General features: G+C 39.8%; 1 protein-coding gene across 1 annotated transcript in view; it reads right to left on the bottom strand.

Moving 5' to 3' along the window:
- Positions 1–857: 857 nt before the first annotated feature.
- Positions 858–18,926, bottom strand: part of TCF20 (transcription factor 20) — a gene marked incomplete at its 3' end in the record, with an annotated part of 41,289 nt that continues 23,220 nt past the window's right edge. Inside the window, exons 2-4 of the mRNA XM_082014012.1 lie at positions 10,869–10,962; positions 3,936–3,985; positions 858–941 (exon numbers count right to left, since the gene is read on the bottom strand). Coding sequence (XP_081870138.1) covers positions 858–941; positions 3,936–3,985; positions 10,869–10,962 — 228 coding nt within the window. The remainder of the gene's footprint in view (positions 942–3,935; positions 3,986–10,868; positions 10,963–18,926) is intronic.

The raw sequence follows: 18,926 nt of genomic DNA, 5'->3' as shown, positions 1-18,926 counted from the left end.
GAATACCCCACCAAGTTCACACATGGCTGTACAAATGCTGGGACTAGACAAAGGAGGAGGCAAGAAGGAAGAGCAGTGGGGGAGTTGGGGCACAAGAGCACAACTGCTGCTTTCCATAGCACTGCTGACTTAGGGCGACTACAGCCCACCCTGGATCCAAAGCAAGGGGAGGTAAGAGACCAGAGTAAACATTACAAACTTATGAAATTGTGGCCACTTGTGGATGTAGTTACACCTTCTATCACCCATGTCTGTTTGCAAAACAGAGGAAAATGCTGGTCTGAAAGGAATGTAATGGGCTCCTGATAAGATTAATTTACTTATCCCTGTATTTACATTCCCAGAAAAAAAGGGAATCAAGATTACAATAATCTTGAACTCATCAGTATTATTAATTCTTCCTTACATACAAAATTTAAGAGACTTTGATGAATTTATTTATTTGTATAAAAGCTTACTGTTAACTACTCTGAGACTTACGGAAAAAAACTTTCAGATCCTTATGGACATGATCATGGCAATATGAAAGGAGATTTCTGCCACTGGTTTAGCTGGGAGAGTAATCAGGCAGTTGTAACAGCTAACAAGCTTTGCCTCTCACCACTAAACAGAAGGAACTGCTGCGGAAATACAAAAAAAGTGAAGTCACTAGCCTGAACAGAATGGTAGCAGGGAAAAAAAGAAGTAACAGTTATTACAAATTTTCTGAATATATACCAGAGCACCTTGATTTCTGATAGAAATGGGGAAGGCACCGGAGGTAAGGAGCCACAGAAGGCAGCAGGTGGAAACTGGAAACTCTCCCCAACTCACCTGTGCTTGCTTTTATTTCCATTCCCAGGAGTACACTTCCCCCCTCACCCCCGCTCCGACTGCTCTGTGCTGAGGCTGCCTTTCACCATCTTGTTCTGCAAGGAGGGAAGAGAGCAAGGAAGGAGGGGCTGACAAACCAGCAAGCCAAAAGGAGGAGGAAAAAGAAAATGAGGGAGAAAAGGAAGACAGGGGTAGGGAAAGTGAACATACAGAAAGTGAGAGAGAGAAAGAGAAGTCAGTATCGGAACCAGACACAGATTTTTCAGACAGAGTTTTCCCTGTGACAAAAGCAGGCAATTGCGCAAAAGTAAAGAATATGGGATATGAAAGCCTAGTTAATTTTAAGAAACACAGAATTTAACACAAAAAGGTAGAACAAGCTGAGAAACATCACTTAAAATTGCCCCACAGACGGCTCAAGACAATCTAAGACTGCAGTGCCACCAGAAGGTGAGGTATCCCATCCCCTTGATATCCTCCTCAGTGCCTTGGCATCCTCATCAGTTCTGTTGCAACAGCACTTGCTGTGATGCAGCGCACAGCTAGTTGGATTTGCAAGAGGAAGCTAACCCTTCAAAGGATGATTAGTTTTCAGAGAGCGTTTTCCCTGTGATAAAAGCTGGTATTTTGCAAAAGTAGCACATTCAGGACATGGATGGTTGAAGCATCAATGCTGACAGAAGGAAATGGGAAAGCTCACTGGGGAGCACACGGGAAGGCAGGACAAGTACCTCTGGACTTAGATTGCTTATGCCTGAAGTGTCAAGCGCGGTTAATGAGGCAAGAAGCACCTTTGCTCTCCAGGAGCTGCTTATTATGATGAGGTGTATTTACCAATGTGAGGCATGGACTGAAAAAGGATAAGAGGCACTATACTGGTGGACTTAGTGTTAGCGGATTTATAAAGTTAGTTCTTCCACCCATTAACTACAGAACAGAAGAATGAGGTATTAGACAGCTACTAATTAGCTATTAATGTTAAACTGGTGTTACCCAAAAGCATAATTTTAAATGGTCTAATCTCAAGTCCTTCTTCCTCTCAATTGCTCATGTTCGTATCATGCAAAAAATTGATGCAATTTGTTCTCCAGTCATTCTAGAGCAATGGTTTCCAACCTTCCCGTTCCTGCCTCGCAGCTCACTGGAACTCCCCTTTCCAGCCACTACAATGGAAGGAGCAGGGTGATCCTATATTCTGCCCTGCAGAAGGATTCGGAACAAATCAGTCATGATCAGTGAACCACAGGGCAAGGGCAGAGTTACAGCCAAGCAAAGAAAACTCTGCTTGACTTCAACCAAATGATTCATGTCTTTACTAAGCAAAAGCCAACAGACTTCAATGTCAAAGAAAGGCTGCTGGTGTTGAATTTCCATTTTCAATGCAACACAGAAAATGATCTGCGGTGGGACAGTTTTGAATAAAAAAAAATTTTATTACCTCATGAAGTACGTTTATCGACTTAATTGGCAGTTTTCGCCCTCCTGCCACCCAAGATTGCTTTAGAAATCAATGTGCCTGCTCAGTATCTTCTCCAGGAGGCTGGCTTCTCTAAAATGGTTGTTTCCTTTCACAGTTTGAGCATCATCAGTGCAAGTACTCACAGCAACAGTGACTCAAGACAGCTATGAAAAGCTTTGACACTATGTTTCCCTGTAATACTTCAGGCAATAGGCAGCAAAAATAAAACAGGCTTCAAAGATGTAACCATCCTATTCTCTTTAGTCAGGTATCCAAAGCTGGGCAGAAGGTGGCACCTACGTAGCTCCCACAGTAAGGGGAGCTCATCCTTCCTGTTTTTGTTTGGCAAGATCTGCAGGTTCATGTAGCATTAATGCATCAATTTAAGCTTGTGTACATTTTCAACGTTATTCCTCAATTGTGCAGAATAATTTACTTTATATGATGACAAGTAGGCCAGTTTTGGATAACAGCCTGAATGCCCCCAGAATTTTCCAGCACATTTTAAATACGTGTGTATATATACATCATATTGTGGTAGAACATCCAGAAAGGAACATGAGACTAATTCTTGTATGTTTACAAAAGACAGATTAAAGATAATCTGTGAAGACAAAAGACCACCAGATGTCAGTCTAATTCTAGTCAGAGAAGAGATCTGCAGACAAGGACTAAATGGAGACTAATCCCTGCTAGAAAGCAACACAATTTTTCCCTATTATCATTTATTTTCCAGCATATGCTATCCACACTCTTGCACAATTCCTGTTGTATCCAACTGGCCACAAGAATAGCCATTTTTTTTTACACTTCTGAGCATTTAAAACTGCTGGACTGGTATCCACAGCCTCCCAGAGATGCATCTTCCCTTTACGGCCTGGGAGGGGTATTCCCAGCACCGTATCATATTGCCTATATGTACAAGAGAGTATGAACTATCCTGTCTCCTCTTTCCATGTGGACAGAGCAACAGCAGTCTAGCTCTTAGCACCACTGTGTTTGCAGGCTCCAAGGACATTCAGTTAAGGATGCCCAAACCCTAGGCAGAAGCAGCATGCTGAATCCATCACTGAAAACATGAAAGCGATGATGGGTCTTCAGAAGGGTCAAAGATCGACAGAACAACTAAACAGATAAATTGTAGGCTGAGTGGTAGGACTCAGCCTAGTTACTACCACCAAACTAGAACAGGACATTTCAAGTTCATCACTACATGGGTTTATAACATAGTCTAAATATTTCCGAAAACTGGTTGAAACTGGTTTAAACTTTTCCATGAGCCATTTTTCTTCCTCCTTGCATCCTCAGTAAATCCAAGGAGAAAACCCACCAGTTTCAATGTAGCACTCAAAAAGAAACAGGGAGCAGTGTAGTGATTCTATCACAAACGACAGGAAATGAAGCTGGGCTTTCTAAGGAGTCATCAAGGGTCTAAGGAACAACTGAACAGACAGGGCAAAAACTTCATTTATCTTCTTAAACTCTTGGTGTTCTTCTCAAGTAGATATTTCCTCCAGACTACACCAGAAGCACGCATCACAGAAGAATTGATCTAAAAGCATCTCTGACTACAGATATTACCCAGGTATAAAATTACTAACCCAAATTTAGACACCAGAAGAGGGCAGCAAAAAACAGGTCTAATCCAGGAGAGGATTCTTACCTTGTGCTTGGGGCACCTCACTGAGAAATTATCTTCGTTTAGTAAACAATCTAGAGGAGGAGAAGACAGCAATTTATTACTTTTTAAATAAAAAACAACTTGAATAATACATCACATGTGTTAATCTTTCCTCATAGGTATATATTTTTCATTCAAAGGTCTCTTATAGGAATATTACCTTATTAGCAGGTTCATCCCTTCCACCCCCAAAATTTTAGCAAATAAAATTACTAAACACCCGAAGTAACAATGTTGCCTGGATTACCAAGCCAAGTCCAAACATTCCCAGTTTCCCTGATCCTCTGTATAGAGTAAGAATCACAACAGTAAGCCTACAAATTCTGTATCCCAACCCACCACAGCTATTCCAGGTTTCCTTGCTACAGCACAAGGAAGATGAATGCATTCATCCAATCTGAAGAGACAATCCCTGCTTTATACTCCATAAGAGAACCGATGTCTTTCATCCTTACCCCAAGGCCCTGCCAACATCAGGGAGAGAAAGGGTGTGTGTCTCTAGGTATGGGTGTATATGACAGTTTATTTGCAATCCCAAATCCTCGTGATCAATTTACATTTTGACACTATGTCTGGTAGTCAGGTCACTCATGCTGCTCTTGGATCTGCTTCCATGACTCGTATATGTGAAGCTTCTATGATCTAAGAAATATTTTAATTAATGATTTGAATCTATTACGGAAAGGGGGGCACTTATGTAGAACTGCTTATTTAGGAACAAATTAAGCAATACTGTCATGCAAAGAGCATTTCTTTAGTGGCACTGCCAGTGTCAGTGTTGCCTCCCCTCTCACTCTCCCTCCCAGACTATGCCGCTAAGGGATGCCGAGTCAGCAGCACCCAGAACGTGAGCGCTATCCCCACACCAGGAACACCACTGGCCAGCTCTCTGCCTTCCATTTGTGCCTTCCAGATATCCTGTATTTCACCCTCACAGCCAAATGAAAAAGCAGCACTCTCCTGAGAGCACTCAGCTGCCTCCTCTGGGCATCCTGAACTGCAAGGCCACCTCTCAACCTGCCCAAACTTCTGACATTCTTCTTCCCAATTGCCTCATGCACCAAAGGCAGGCTGACCGAGCACCATCACCATCTCAGTAGGCCTGAGCACCATCACCACCCTCGGTGCAACCGACATCGTGAGAATTCAGCAAGGTATGTATGACTGCCGTCTGCTCCAACCTACCCAAATAGCTAGCAAGTAAAGCAGCACAATGGTAAATGTGCTAATTTAAAACGCTCTTAAGTATGTAGCATAACCAACGCTACCTGCTGTTTCAATCTGCTGGAAGAGTTTAGCAAGACAGCAGGAGACTGCAACTAAAGCTTGAGGGAAAAGCTTTCTAGACACCCAAGCTTTGGCAGAGCATCCCTCTGCTCTGAAAACACTTATGTTTCAACATGAATGCCTCTGGCCTGAATCAAAGGGAAACAGCACGCAATAGGCTAAGTAAGTTGAGAGATTTTAGCAAAGGGGAGTAAAGCCCTTAATCCTGCCACAGATAACAATTTCAAATGCAGTATTAGCAAATAACAGGAAATAAATAAAATGTTGTCTCATTATAGTGGCAGGAATTGTACATTTAGACTACAGCATGAATTATCACTGCATAATACAGCAATCATCAAAAATATACAGCGCAATCATCAAAAATATACACAGTATGTTAGAACAGGATGGAGTTCTCTTCTTTCTTGGAAACCCAACATAAGTAATGAATGCACTTCTCTAGCTAGTACATCAGAAACGAAGATTATACCAGGATCAGGAAGAACTGCCAGAAACCTCGTACCTCATGCCTGATCTGCGTATGGAGCTCAATTTCTTACTAATGTTGGAATTTTTGTTGCAAATACTAATAGCAGATCCAATTAATAGCAATTTTTTTGTTTCTCTTAAGGGACAACTATGAAAAATTTCATCAGCTCGCTGTAGAAAATCAGCTGAATACCAATAAGGCAAAAATTGTTCATCATTACAAAGCTGGCCTGGATTTCAGTTAGCAGTTCCAAGTATTTTATATCACAAATTACAATTCATCATGAAGTCACCAGACACATAGCTATGATCAGTTCATTGTGGCAGAACAGGAAAAAGAGCCGAGACCCGTCCTTGTTTGCACAGATTTTTCTCCATAAAGTAGTCAGGGAAAACCTAAAACATTTTTAATAGAAGCAATTATTCTTCTGTAAGCTTCACACTTTGTCTCACCCTCTGTGTTCTGCTTGTTACTCATCTTTAATTATACTTGTGAAGACACAGGATTTCTATTCTCTGAAAATTCATTTTATTTTCCTGCTGATCTTTTCCTAATTTACAGTCAAAAGTCTTCTGTATGTGAAACTGCCTATGATATGTGTTGTGGGGACAAGTGTGCTGCAACAATAAGGATCTGACTCCAGGTGGGGAGGAACAAGCAGAGGGAGAGGATACAAAATTTCAGAAAACAAAAGATCCTGTTTCCATGGAGACATCCCTAGGACTAAGTTATCTTGAGACATCAGAGGCTCTTTATAAATTTGGACAGACAAAAGCCAAACACAGACAATGTTAAACCACAGTAATTTCCATATAAAAATTACTTAAGTGGCACTACTGATCTTGATTTTTATGCAAATGGCTAAGAGGAGTTCAACTCTCTTGCACCCTATACTGCCAAAGATTACTTCATATGAAAGGACATTAAAAGGAAGGGTGAATTAGGCTATATAAAAGCATCCGTATGTACGAACTGGCAGCTTATGAAGCCATGTGCCTTGCATAGCAGACAATTAGCAACAGTGGTGAAAAACCTGGCTCCTCACCAGGGTTGGGACTGGAAGCCCACCATTGGTGCAGAAGCCAGAGCCCAGGTCACACCACAGGGCCAGCCTTCAGCCCTGCAAGTATCTGAAGTAGTTTTGAGGTATTTCACCTTCCAGACCTTTACAAAAAAATGTACTGCCTTTCAAATGAGGCACAGTAACTGACAGGGTACTAACTTCTAATCCACACCAACACAAAGGTAAAAACATGCTCACAGTGCAACTGCCAAGGAGTATGGCATGCATACTTCATCTCGGCTAAGGCAACGGTCACTTCCAGGGATGCTACAGTAGCTCAGTCAAACACCAAGTGTTTATGACTCAACATACCCTAAAAAACACTCCAGCAAGTGTTTTCAGTTTTTTTTTTTTTTAAGATACAAAAGCAGTCATACATAGTCCAGAAGCCTGAGAGCCCTTGTAAACTTTAGCACAAACTTCTGAGGATTCAGAACAGATCTGTCCCAGATCCTCAATAAATCAAGGTGGCACCATCCTTCAAAGCAGGATGGTTGACTTCAGATGAAACTACCACAGAGCTCAAGGAATTTGAGAAATATCCGTATCTGATTCACTACACAAAAGACAGCAGCACTGCATAACCAATAAAAAGGGTTTATAGGCAGACAGCAGGCTGAGGAAAGAAAAAAGAATGCTGATTTGCTTCTCAAGGAAGCCTACATTTTTCTGTTTGGGCATAAATGAAAATCAAGTCCTATTCCATATAGCTTGTGTATTTCTTTTATACAGATTTATTGGAATATAGATTAAGACAGCTTGATTACACCCACAGATAAAAGCAACTGCAAACAAGGTCTTTTACTGTCATACCATCAGGCTGAAATTTTGAATGCTAAGAGTCTACTTAAAGCTTGTGTCTTTTATTTGTTTTGGTTGAAAAGTTCAGCTAAAGCAGCCTAACAATTTCCTTAAAACTCTTCCTTGCAAAAAAGTTATTCTGCTCCTGTTAAACATCCCAGCAAATTTTCTCTGAAAAGCTCTAATATACACTGATTTTCAGTAGGACCTGAATTTTGGTCAAGGCATGCCCTTGCCAGCTTACCACAAAACCAGCAAATACAAGCCTTTGAAAGGAGAGATGGGGATTTCAATCTGCACGTCCTCAGGAGAGGCTTCTTATATTTTTGTTGCTAGGTCCTTCTGAAAATTCCACCAAATATACTTTTGTTTGGGAGTGAGCAGGTCTTTTCTGTAAACGAACCTCTGGCCTCAGATTTAAGCACCAGACCCAAAAGCACTGAAGCTCTTAGGGGACATTTCTAAGGCTTCAGCAGCCTGAAGGAAGAAGGTGACCATTTCAAAACTGCAAAATGGGAAGCACTGACCCATAGAGCAGCAGAAGTAAAAATGTTACTGAGAAAGGCAATCTGAAACTGGAGACAGTGGAGGCTAGCAGGATGATGATACTAGTGCTAGTAGACGTTAGGAGCAGGGAATTAAGGATGAGTGGCAGCAGAAGGTGGCTAAGACTGAATCAGGATTGATTCAGACAGAAGCCTGGAGACTACGAACTAGTGGGATAAGGCACATAAAGGTGAAGAAGATCAAAGGCAATACGCAAAAACAAATGGGGACTAGCAGGGTTAAGTGTGACAAAGAGCTAAGTTAAGAGAACCAAACGGGAGTAAGAAGCCCAGAGATGAAAGACAGAGCTGGGAGAAAGAACGGAGAGGAGGTGGTGATGTAAGAGCAGAGAGGAGGAAGCCAGAACAACAGCTAGAAAGCTGGGCAAAGGAAAAGTTGGAAAGGAGTAGGGAGAACCGGGTCTTAGAGACTGGGACAAGAAATTTGAGAAAAGGAATCTGAGACCAAGTAGATAAAGAGCCTGTGGGTAGTATGAAGAGCAGGAGTAGAACACTATCACACATACAGACTGAAGAGGAAGAAACAGAAAGGAAATTGTATAAAGAAGCAGAGAAGTCTTTGTTCTTACTAAATCATACTCTTCCTGAGGTGAAACCACAGATTCACCAGTCATGCCACTCCTAGTGAAACTCACAAAGTATCCCATCTCCATGCAGCTCTAGCCCACTGAGTGGCTTGCAATTTATTACTACCGTATTACTTAAAGGAAGGAAATGAGCTTGGAGTGGTGCACTCTGACAGATGGTCACATGACAACGTGATGTCTCATAAGAAAATTAAAAGAAAATGAAGTAAGCATAGCCTTGCAATTTGAACACAAAAAGCTTCTCTTAAAAAAACCTCAAAGGTTGCCAAGTCAAGACAAATGCAAGGAAAAGCCAAATTTAATGTAGTCTACTTCTACATATTATATGGTAGACATATTTTATTACATTTAATATGGACTAAATAGTATGATTATATACTAGTTTTTGTACAGGACACTGCTGCTTCTGTGCATAACACAGAACTGCTTTTAGGAATCAGTCATGATTGTTCAGTAAATTTGTCATCTGGAGGATGCTACGGCATTTGCTTAAGTAGAATAGAGTTAATGAGGAAGGTATATCTGAAGAAAAAGGACAATATCTTGATTTTGATACATAGAAAATGCTACATACTGTACCTAGGAACAAAAGAATTCAAATTAAACACCCCAAACTATTGGGAACATTCACTGTAATTTTGGTTTAATTTTTTATTTTTTTTGTTTGTTTGCTTAACTTTGTTTTTTCATGGTATTGAAAAGGGCAGGTCACAAACGAGAAACAAATTACTAAACACAATATGAACACAAAGGTGATGATTTTGTCTCTCAAATGCACTGTAAATAAAAAGTTTGTTAATGTTCCTGAAACTCTTAGGCATGACAGGGATGAACATCACAGAATATTCCACAGTTCCACTTCCAGAACTGTGATAGAATCATATGCAGTAAATAAAATACAGAATAATCAGTGAGGACAATATATGGTCCTGAATGAGTACCCTTTCATCCTACAGGATGAGGTAAGATGGAAAAAACATCTTCTTCCTTACAGAAAAAGACGTCAGTCTTTAATAAGGAAATTACTATCTTATAAGATACATTCATAAGAGATCAAAATTAAACTTACATGGACACCCTTATTTCTGGCAGTTGAGTGTGTGGTTTTTGCAACCTGAATAATATTTCTTTAAGACCTTATTTAATGTAAAATCAAAGATTCTCCATCTATACTGTGGTACTAGTAGTATTCCACTGCAATATTAATTTCATTAAAAACATTTCTATTAAAATAAAATGCAGTGCTCCAATAGGGTGAGATTTCACAGTAAGAGGTGCAATGCAGTCATTCAGAAATGAGCAGACTTACTTCAAATACTGTAACATTTGAAAAACAGCATAAAATAGGTGGTGAAACAAGTGGGCTGCTGTGGAAGTGGGATAACAAATAGGAAGCTTGCAATTATTTGCCAGTCAAGAGTTGTAATCTTGACTCCTTTACCTGCTTGTTATCAGACTAAGTTTTGTATGATAGGAGAAGTGAGTTACAGAGGACTGGAACAGTGGGACATTATTCATTCTGAGCTGCGATTTTTTTACCCCAGAATAAAGTTTATCTCCACGAAAAACTTTCACTATTGCACACAAAACACCAACCCACAACCCCCAGGCTCATAGCTGGAGGTAATACAGTCCAAACTAGTGGTTTGTCCAATGGTGAAAATTGGACCTGCTCAAGACAGTGGCTGAAATGCTTTTAAGGAGGGAGAAGGAAGGTTGTGCTGCAAGTGGTACTGATGATTCTACAAACACTTTGCACTTGAAATCATTACTATAACTATCCATAGGAGTGTAACCCTGAACGAGGAAACGCCTTTTTGGTTACTTGCAGCCTTTTAACAAAGGGTTTATCTTTTTTCAAGAAGAGAGTGGTCAGTTCTCATATTGCTGCCAAATTTCAGTCACTGTAGCTATATTCTCCAAAATCAGGCTTTTTCTGCACTTCCAGGTAGATTCTTTCTTATTACAAGTTCCATCTTGTCCAAACGCGCTCTTGTACACTATTTATCTGATGCCATTTCTCACCATTTATATTATTGTATCTTCATAGTAAGTGAGAAACTGAGAGAATAAATTTGGAATTAGTGTCATATGTTTTGAATAAACATGAAATATAGTTAGCATGCCATTTGTTCTTACCTGCATCGATGGCACATGGGTAATGGTATCGGAAAGAGCAGCCTTTGTTGTAGCAGCCTAAGGTGGCTCCCGGTTCCTGGCAATGGGAACATTTCTGAAAGGGAAACCAAGAAATCGCAATGAAGACTGCAATCATCTTTCCAAATACCTGTATTTTCCTGGGAATTTTATCAACCAATTTCCATCACAAATTTCTCGAGTATCACAATGTTAGACTGTATCTTTCCACACCATACAAAGAAAGGCCTTTTGAATAGGCAACAACATAAGCTCTTTCAAACAATAAACTTTTCAGCTGTGCTAACCAGGCAAGTGATACCAGATGTTCAAACCACCCATTCAGAAAGAACTTGAAACTTCTCAAATCCATTTCACTATGTTTCAGTACCTGACAATGACATCAGTGTTAAAATCGACGGAAAAGAGCCTTTTTGAATCTACAGAAGATTTAAAATGAGAATTAGCATTACAAAGAATGATTTAGAAGATACCATTAGCATAAAAGTAATTTGGTTACATCATTTTCATTACCGCTAGCAGTCCAAGAAGATCAAGGCCAAGTTTAACATTTTTTCACAGGTGATCAATAAAGTTTTACTGGGAGTAGGAGAAGATGCCATCAAGGGAAAATACCTCACCATCACAGAAATGGCACATCTCCAAAAGAAATGTCTGCAGTGCTAGAAAGATGCTCATACATTTACTTTCAAAGTAGTAAGACTCATCTGATGACCACATTCAATTTTAATTTCTTAAATCCTATTATCTTAACTGGTCAATGACGTATTTAGCCATATTATCAGACAGATGTGAATGCAGCAGAATTAAAGCCACTCACCCGTTTACTCCATCCTGAATGACTTCAGGAATGACCTAAGGAAGTAGGCCTATCGTGCATCTCACTTAGACGGCAGCTTTATTTCTTGAATGTATACAGTGATTTTCATTAACTAATCTAACATTCTGATGAAAGCTGATTTCTGACAGGTTGACATTTTTCCCTTCTAAAAAGAAAACAAGGCACATATGGCAGAAACCACCAAAGGCTAAGAGACCACTACTATTTAAAAATTAAAACACAAACAAGACTGCTGACAGAAAAAAGAAAAGCTGGCCTACAATAACTTTTGAGTTATACTTAAGAAGCACAGGAATTTTGGTTTTGCTTATAAACACAACCAACACCACAATAATCCTCGTATAACTGGTACAATTCACCCTGAGTTTAGGCTATAAGAAGTTGCCTTTTGTCACTGCACACAGAGAGATGATGACATGATCTAAAAAACTCTTTTTCTATTGGAAAAGCTAGTGTCAAACCACATGTGCTCTATTAACACTATCAGCAAGCTGCACTTGTACAGCACACAGAACAGATGTGCTCAAACCACCAGTGCACCTGGCACTGGACAAAAGCATGGTTTTTTTAGCATACGGGGAGGCTCATGCCAAGATGGCCACATCAGCTAGATCACACTTCTTCACATCCCTGAATAACATACATGTGGCAGTGGAGGCCTGCAGAATAGATGTGGCCAAAGATAACAGCCACAGCGAAGTTCCTTGCTCTGCATAGTAAACAGGGATTTGATTACAATATTTCAAAAACCTCTGAGAATATCTGACAGTCATTGCTCTTCCTACTATTCTATGCTATGCAGAGATGACTATAGTTTGTATTTAAATGAGTGAATGTGGATGAAAGCAAAACTAGCTCCAGCCCTAAACCAGGTGGCCTTCTTCAAATCAAAGCAGATGCAACTAACAGAGAAGCTTGTGAGACGTCAGTTCTCATGACATCGAAAAGTGCAGTCTTGAACACTGCCTTCTCTTTTTGATTATGCCAAAGCATCCGGAGCCTGATCTTCAGCGCTCCCTGTTAAATCGTATCTATCTTCTAAGCAGGGAATGTGTATCTATTGCAGTATTTATGATGTAAGGAAAGTGTCCCCGAGGCCTCGAAAGAGACACCCAGGCAGCTTAATTTTTGCCTGTCAGAACATGAATGCTCGTTTCCAAAGATAAAAAAAAAAATCTAAACCAATATTTAAATGCACACCAAAACGTACAGAACTCTAGCCAAACTGCAATGTAATTCACTCTCTCATGGGAGTAAAACCAAGTTTCATGTATAGAAAATGTCTTTTCCTGGCTATGAAGTCAACCCTAGAAGAATATTATGTACTGGCAATAGTCCCAGATTCACCTATGCCAAGTATTCACAAAGTGCAGCTTGAGGACTTTTGAACCAGAGCTTTTTACCTGTATGCTTTATTCTCGCTTTTAGATGTGGCTGACTGAGATTAATTATTCTAACAGGACAGAACCCAAATTGACTATTCTTTTTGAACACAGATACGAGTTTCTAGTTTTGTTCCTCAGAGGCATTCTGTCCTCCCCAGTTTATCTTGTCTTTGAAGTACCATCACACTGTTGAAACAGAAGAGGTCATTCTTCCCTGGAACACTGTGTCCTGTACAGAGCAGTCAATAGTAGCATAAGAACTACAGCACTAGAGATTAAACCGCAGCTATGTAAAATATTTCTTAACACTAAAAAGGCATGTCTTAAGAGTGTGCTGTGTGATACAACTGAAAACATGAAGACCCCTAGCAAAATTTTTGATACTTTTCCAAATGTTAATTTAGCCTTTGAACTTATTCTTTGTTGCATCTAGTGTGGTTCATCTTGCTATTCTGAACCTTGCAGCAGAAACACTAAGGGCATTTTGACAAATTTTAAGTGTGCCTGTTGCGCTGTTCAAATGAGAATTGGTACAGAATACTTAAAAATTGGTTGTAGTTAGGACTGATTAGACAAGAAAAGTGGGTAGTTAGGATGCCAGAACATGAGCCTGAAGCCTTCATTTCCCTTTTCTTCAGTCTGCCAGACCAACTAGATTATTACCAAGGTTACCTGCAGCTACACCCACAACAGCTATTCCCCACTGGACTACAATACCATTGACTGCTCAAGGCAGAGATCATCTGCTGCTGCTGGCTTCCCTGCTGCTGAACAAGTCTCCATTCTGGCAGATGCTTCTGCTTTTCACAAGCCACTGACAGTCTAATGGCCCCATTTCTTCTATCTCCTGGGACCCCCGACCATCTGCTTCTTTCAGGGGAAGCTGAAGGAACCACATACACAATAACTACTCTTTTCTTTTGAGTTCTTCCTTCTTGACACACTACAGTGACTGAACAAGGCAGACACCCTACAAGGCTGTATGGTTCTAAAACAACTTATGAGTCTATCACTTAATCTTTGAAAGAGACTATCATCATGTAATGCCATGTGGTTTCCAAAAATATCCAGGTGTTTCTAGTAAGACAGAATAAAGTGATTAAAAAATTTCTGGATGGTCTCAGTCTTCTTTTGCAGGACATCACTGCTGTGCCTTAAAAGAGAGAAAGATGCATAGTTCCCTGCTAGTACTTTTTGTAGCTTTGGTTAGAGCCCTTTTTTTATGTATTTATGTTTCAGAACAAAATGAAAATAAAAGATGTACAGTACAATTAGAAAACATTCTAAACCCAAAATAAAATCACAGAACTTCATACAGGAAATGTGTGAACTGGACTTAATGACCACTAATTGTTCTCTTTGGTCCATTAACAAATTTTCACCCAAACTCCACCATCCTCCAGCCATTCACCAGCAGATGGTAGCAGCCTGCTTGTCACTTGTAAAGGAATTACAGCATTCTTAGCCAGGCAAACAGCACTCAAGCTCTCATGGGAAGACAAATTCCTTTTGCTCAGTAAGCAGCCTGCTTAACCTCCCCTGCTTGAAAGAGCTGAAGGCTGGTACTTGGAGTGTGCTCCCAATGGGAGGTGCCAATGGATAGTAATCATTCCCAGGCATCTAATCAACTCCTGGCTTAAATCTAAAAAATACAAAAAAGGAAGGGGGGGGGGGAAGACCACACAGAGAAGATTGATTCAGAAGTCCTATCTCCACAATTCATCTCTGGCCACAAGGCACATATATCTCACTTAGAATAGGCTGGAGAGACTGAAAAGCACCATTTAGAAGAGACACTCCATTCCTTGTACTAAATTATCAATAGTATTAAGGCTAGATACATTGTCTCTACCTCTCCACGCTATTAGCAGCCCATTTCTTCCTCCCTACAGCTCATCATTCTCTGTCTACCAAAATGAAGTAACACCCAACCTGGAAGTGTGAACAGTTGGGGGACAGCTACCACAGCAGCATCAGAGCTGCTCTGAATCATTCAGAATACTAACACATCCACTAGCTATATTTCTTTTAGTGTTTTTTTTCCCCTGCCATTTGTACTCCTTCATTACTACAAGAGTAAACTTCTGAAAGCACACTGCTCTAAATGTAATAAATAGGGGTGTGGGTTTTGGGTACCTTTTTTGCCTCCCTCAGATTTGTACCCAACTCCACATAGGTGTTTTAACATAAACATGTTCTAAGCTACCTACCTTCCTCCTCCCAAACCAAGCACAAGCTCTTAGGCTTGTGAAAAGAAGTGCCCCAAGCTGCTCAAGTAAAATACACACCTTAACTTTTCTCTTTGGCTCTGCACTGACAGAGATAATGTCTTTGTCTAGGAGTACTGGAATCCCACAGTGGACAGGGTTTTGCTGGTCGGAGGATGAAAGTTGCTGGACTAGCCCTTCCAACGTATTCTGGGCAGCAGCAGGAACAGTTGCTTAGAAGCAGAAATTAACTGCTTCTGCCTAACACTAATATAAGGTGTTTTCAGATGATTCTACCACTATCTTTCTTGTGGAACAATTACCAAAGCAGTTTAAGCAAGGATGGTCACAACAGATGCAACTGCATCTTATTTTCTGCTGTCCATAATCCAAAGTCTCTTGCTAATCAGTTGCTTCTTCCAGTTCACTCACTGGTGCCCCACACAGGTCTCATTCTAACTTCCTCTCTTCCAAACACCAGTTTTTCCTTTGCTCTCTGTTTTCTTCCCTTTTCCCTTTGCTTTGCTTTCTAGGTATCCCCTTGGTTTTCCCATTCTTGCTCCCCACCAGTGCCAAGAATGCATAAATGAAATAAAATGGAAAGCAACAACTGAAGGTTACTAAAAAAAAAAAAGCAAGCAAAAAATGAAATATATGTGGCATTAATTATACTAGTACAAGTCTTCACTTTACATGTTATATGCATTTTTCATGCTCTCTCCCTCATCTGTTTAAATTACAAGCTTTTAGGAAAATAATTGCTTCTGTATAATTGCACTGCACAAATGCAGATGTAAGATAATGAGGATTTCAGAGTCAGCTGCAATATTAGGAAGGAGGGCCTTCTGACTATTTCTGATTAAACAGTTGGCAGGCTAGACAGAGGATCAGATTTAATATCCAGGCGAAAGGGCAACAGAAGCAGCAGGCAGCCGCATTCTCTTTCCTGGAAAGCGAGATGCAAGAGAGACAACTTACTCCAACAAGCTACGAGAAAATATTTGTACTGTTTGCAATAGGAGAAAGGAATAAGCGATTTTGGAAGACGGCTGCAAAAAGGGATTGAGATGAAAAAAAGAGAGCGTGGGCAGACATTTTTAGGAAATAGGAGAGGAAAACAGCACTTTCACTCTGATGTGCAGATACCGGTTAATGAAAAAATTTGCTTATGTGACTGGGGCTAGAGATAACAACCAGTACTGAAGGATACAGAATTATTAGTTTCCATTTCCTGTCAAAAAATTCAAGTTCTCAAAAAACCAAGCACAGAGTATCAGAAAAGCAAACCCACAATTAAAAAGATAAAAATCCTTTAAACTTGCATTATTAAAAGGTATCTCTTGCCAATGATGATATACTCCTGTAGCAAGCAAATCAAGTATAAGTAAAGGAAAATAGACACTGAAGTAAAATTGGGCAGCTGTCTTCAATTCAAGAAAGTAAGGACAAATTTAGATTCCAAGATTTCAGCAAACAGACAAATCAACGATCTGGAAGATGCTATACTAATAAAGCTGCATTAGGAAACATAGTATAAAGTCAGAACTGCAGTGCTGCATGGGCTGCTGAAACACAAAGGGAAGCTGCAGCTCAAAATGGATGGCATGGGGAAAAAAAACAGAAGAAACACAAGAACCGAAAAATGTGTTAAAAAAAGGAAATCCTGGTCAATACGTACAAAACTGATTAAAGTACAACAGAAGCACTTGAAATGAAGAACAGGGCATTCTATTTCCCTCATCTCAAATGAAAAGAGAAAGTAACAAGAACAGAAATAAATGGTTAGTTTTCACAAGGAATGGTCTACCACCAAAATTTTCTAAGGTCCTACTGCAGACACTTAAGCTATTCAACTGTACTAACAAAGACTCTAAAAAAGGGGGGTGAACAAAAAGGTGTGAAAACTCACTAGCTCTGCAAAATTATCCAAGATAGTCAGATCTCAAACTGATGGTAAAGAGCTGCCAAAAGATCTTACAATCTCTCATCTCAAAATGGAGATGAAAATTAATGTTGTTAAGTACAAAGTGATACACATGGGGAAAATATTTTCACCTATGCATACACATGATGATAGACTCTAAATTAGCTTTTACTACTCATAGGACGGTATTAGTAGTCATCCTGGACAGAAACATCACGTAGTCCCTGCAACTGCAAAAAAGGACAGCCAGAACATAAGAAGTTATTAGGAAAAGAAATCAGTAACAAAACTCAAATCTTCATCCTGTCTATCTCTTACTCTTATAATATCCTGATATCTTAATACTGTGTGTGGTTCTGGTCACCCTATTAATAAAGGAATACAACAGATCAGAAAAAAAATAAACAGACGGACCACAGAGATAACTAGGAATGTAAAGAGCTTCCATATGAGAAAAGACTAAGTATTTTGGAAAAAAGGTAACTGAAAGGGGATTAAGATCTACAAAATCAAATATGGTGTGCATAAGGGAACAATTCTTAGCCATTTCCAAGAAGGAAGAGCAAATAACAGGTTTACATTTAAAATAAATCTGCTTTTTTTCCACACAACAAATAATTAAACTATAAATGTCACTGCCAAAGAATGCTGCACTGGCCAAAAGATAAGCGAGTTCAAAAACAGATTAAACAAGTTCATCAAGGATAGGTATGCCACTGCCTGTTAAACACAGCGATGTGAAAGAGACTACTCTAAAGCTGAGATTGCTGAAAGGAGGGAGAAAACATGCAAGTAGCATTCTGTACATGCCTGGTTTACTACACATCTCCAAAGATAACTGCTCCTGGCCATTGCTGGAGACAGGACATCACAACAGAACACACTTTTGCACCTGCCTGGAAGGGCAGTTCTTTTGTAGACCAAGAGATCTGATTGTGAGATTCCACAGTGAACAACAACACATCCCCCCACCCTGATTACTAAAATGAATGTAGGCACCCAGCAATTACTGTTAGATTGCAAGTTTTTAAGACTCTTCAGTCCTACCTCCATAACAGAAAGGCTGAGCTACACTGTAACAGTATATAACGGGTTGAAATTTGATCAAAGCATAAATTTGTGTTCACTGCTCCATACAAGCCTAAGCGTTTTATTCACTCGGTGGAGTGATCAAATGCTTAAATGTGCATGAACATACGCTAGGAGACGAGACTGGTGAAAAGCTGAGAAAGTCATGGAGGAGGATGAACCCTCCCTGACTCTCAAACAATAGAAAGACAAAAAAACCCAAATGAAATAAGGACCAAGCATAACTGAACCAGAATAGAGGCTAGATACTTCAAGAGTAAACTGACAGTTAACTAAAACAGATTTAGCAAAACTGATGAAAAATAGCTACTTTAAATGGTAATGAAAAACCATGTTTCATTTCCACTTAGGCAAGCTAAGTACACACCTTTGGAGCCATTTCGTATTTTAAAAGGAACATTAAAATAATATAGAATCACAGAATCACTAAGGTTGGAAAGGACCTTCAAGATCATCAAGTCCAACCATTAATCCAGCGCCACCATGATCCCTAAACCATGTCCTGAAGCACCACATCCACACGTTTTTTGGACTACCAGGTCCAAGAAGACAAGAAATGTGCAAATCTTGTTTCCTTTGATGACAAAGAGCCAC

This window comes from Phaethon aethereus, assembly GCF_964289735.1.
Source record: "Phaethon aethereus genome assembly, chromosome: 1".
NCBI lineage: Eukaryota > Metazoa > Chordata > Aves > Phaethontiformes > Phaethontidae > Phaethon > Phaethon aethereus.
Note: the sequence above shows the minus strand (reverse complement) of the source record. Positions and strands in the feature narration are given on the sequence as shown.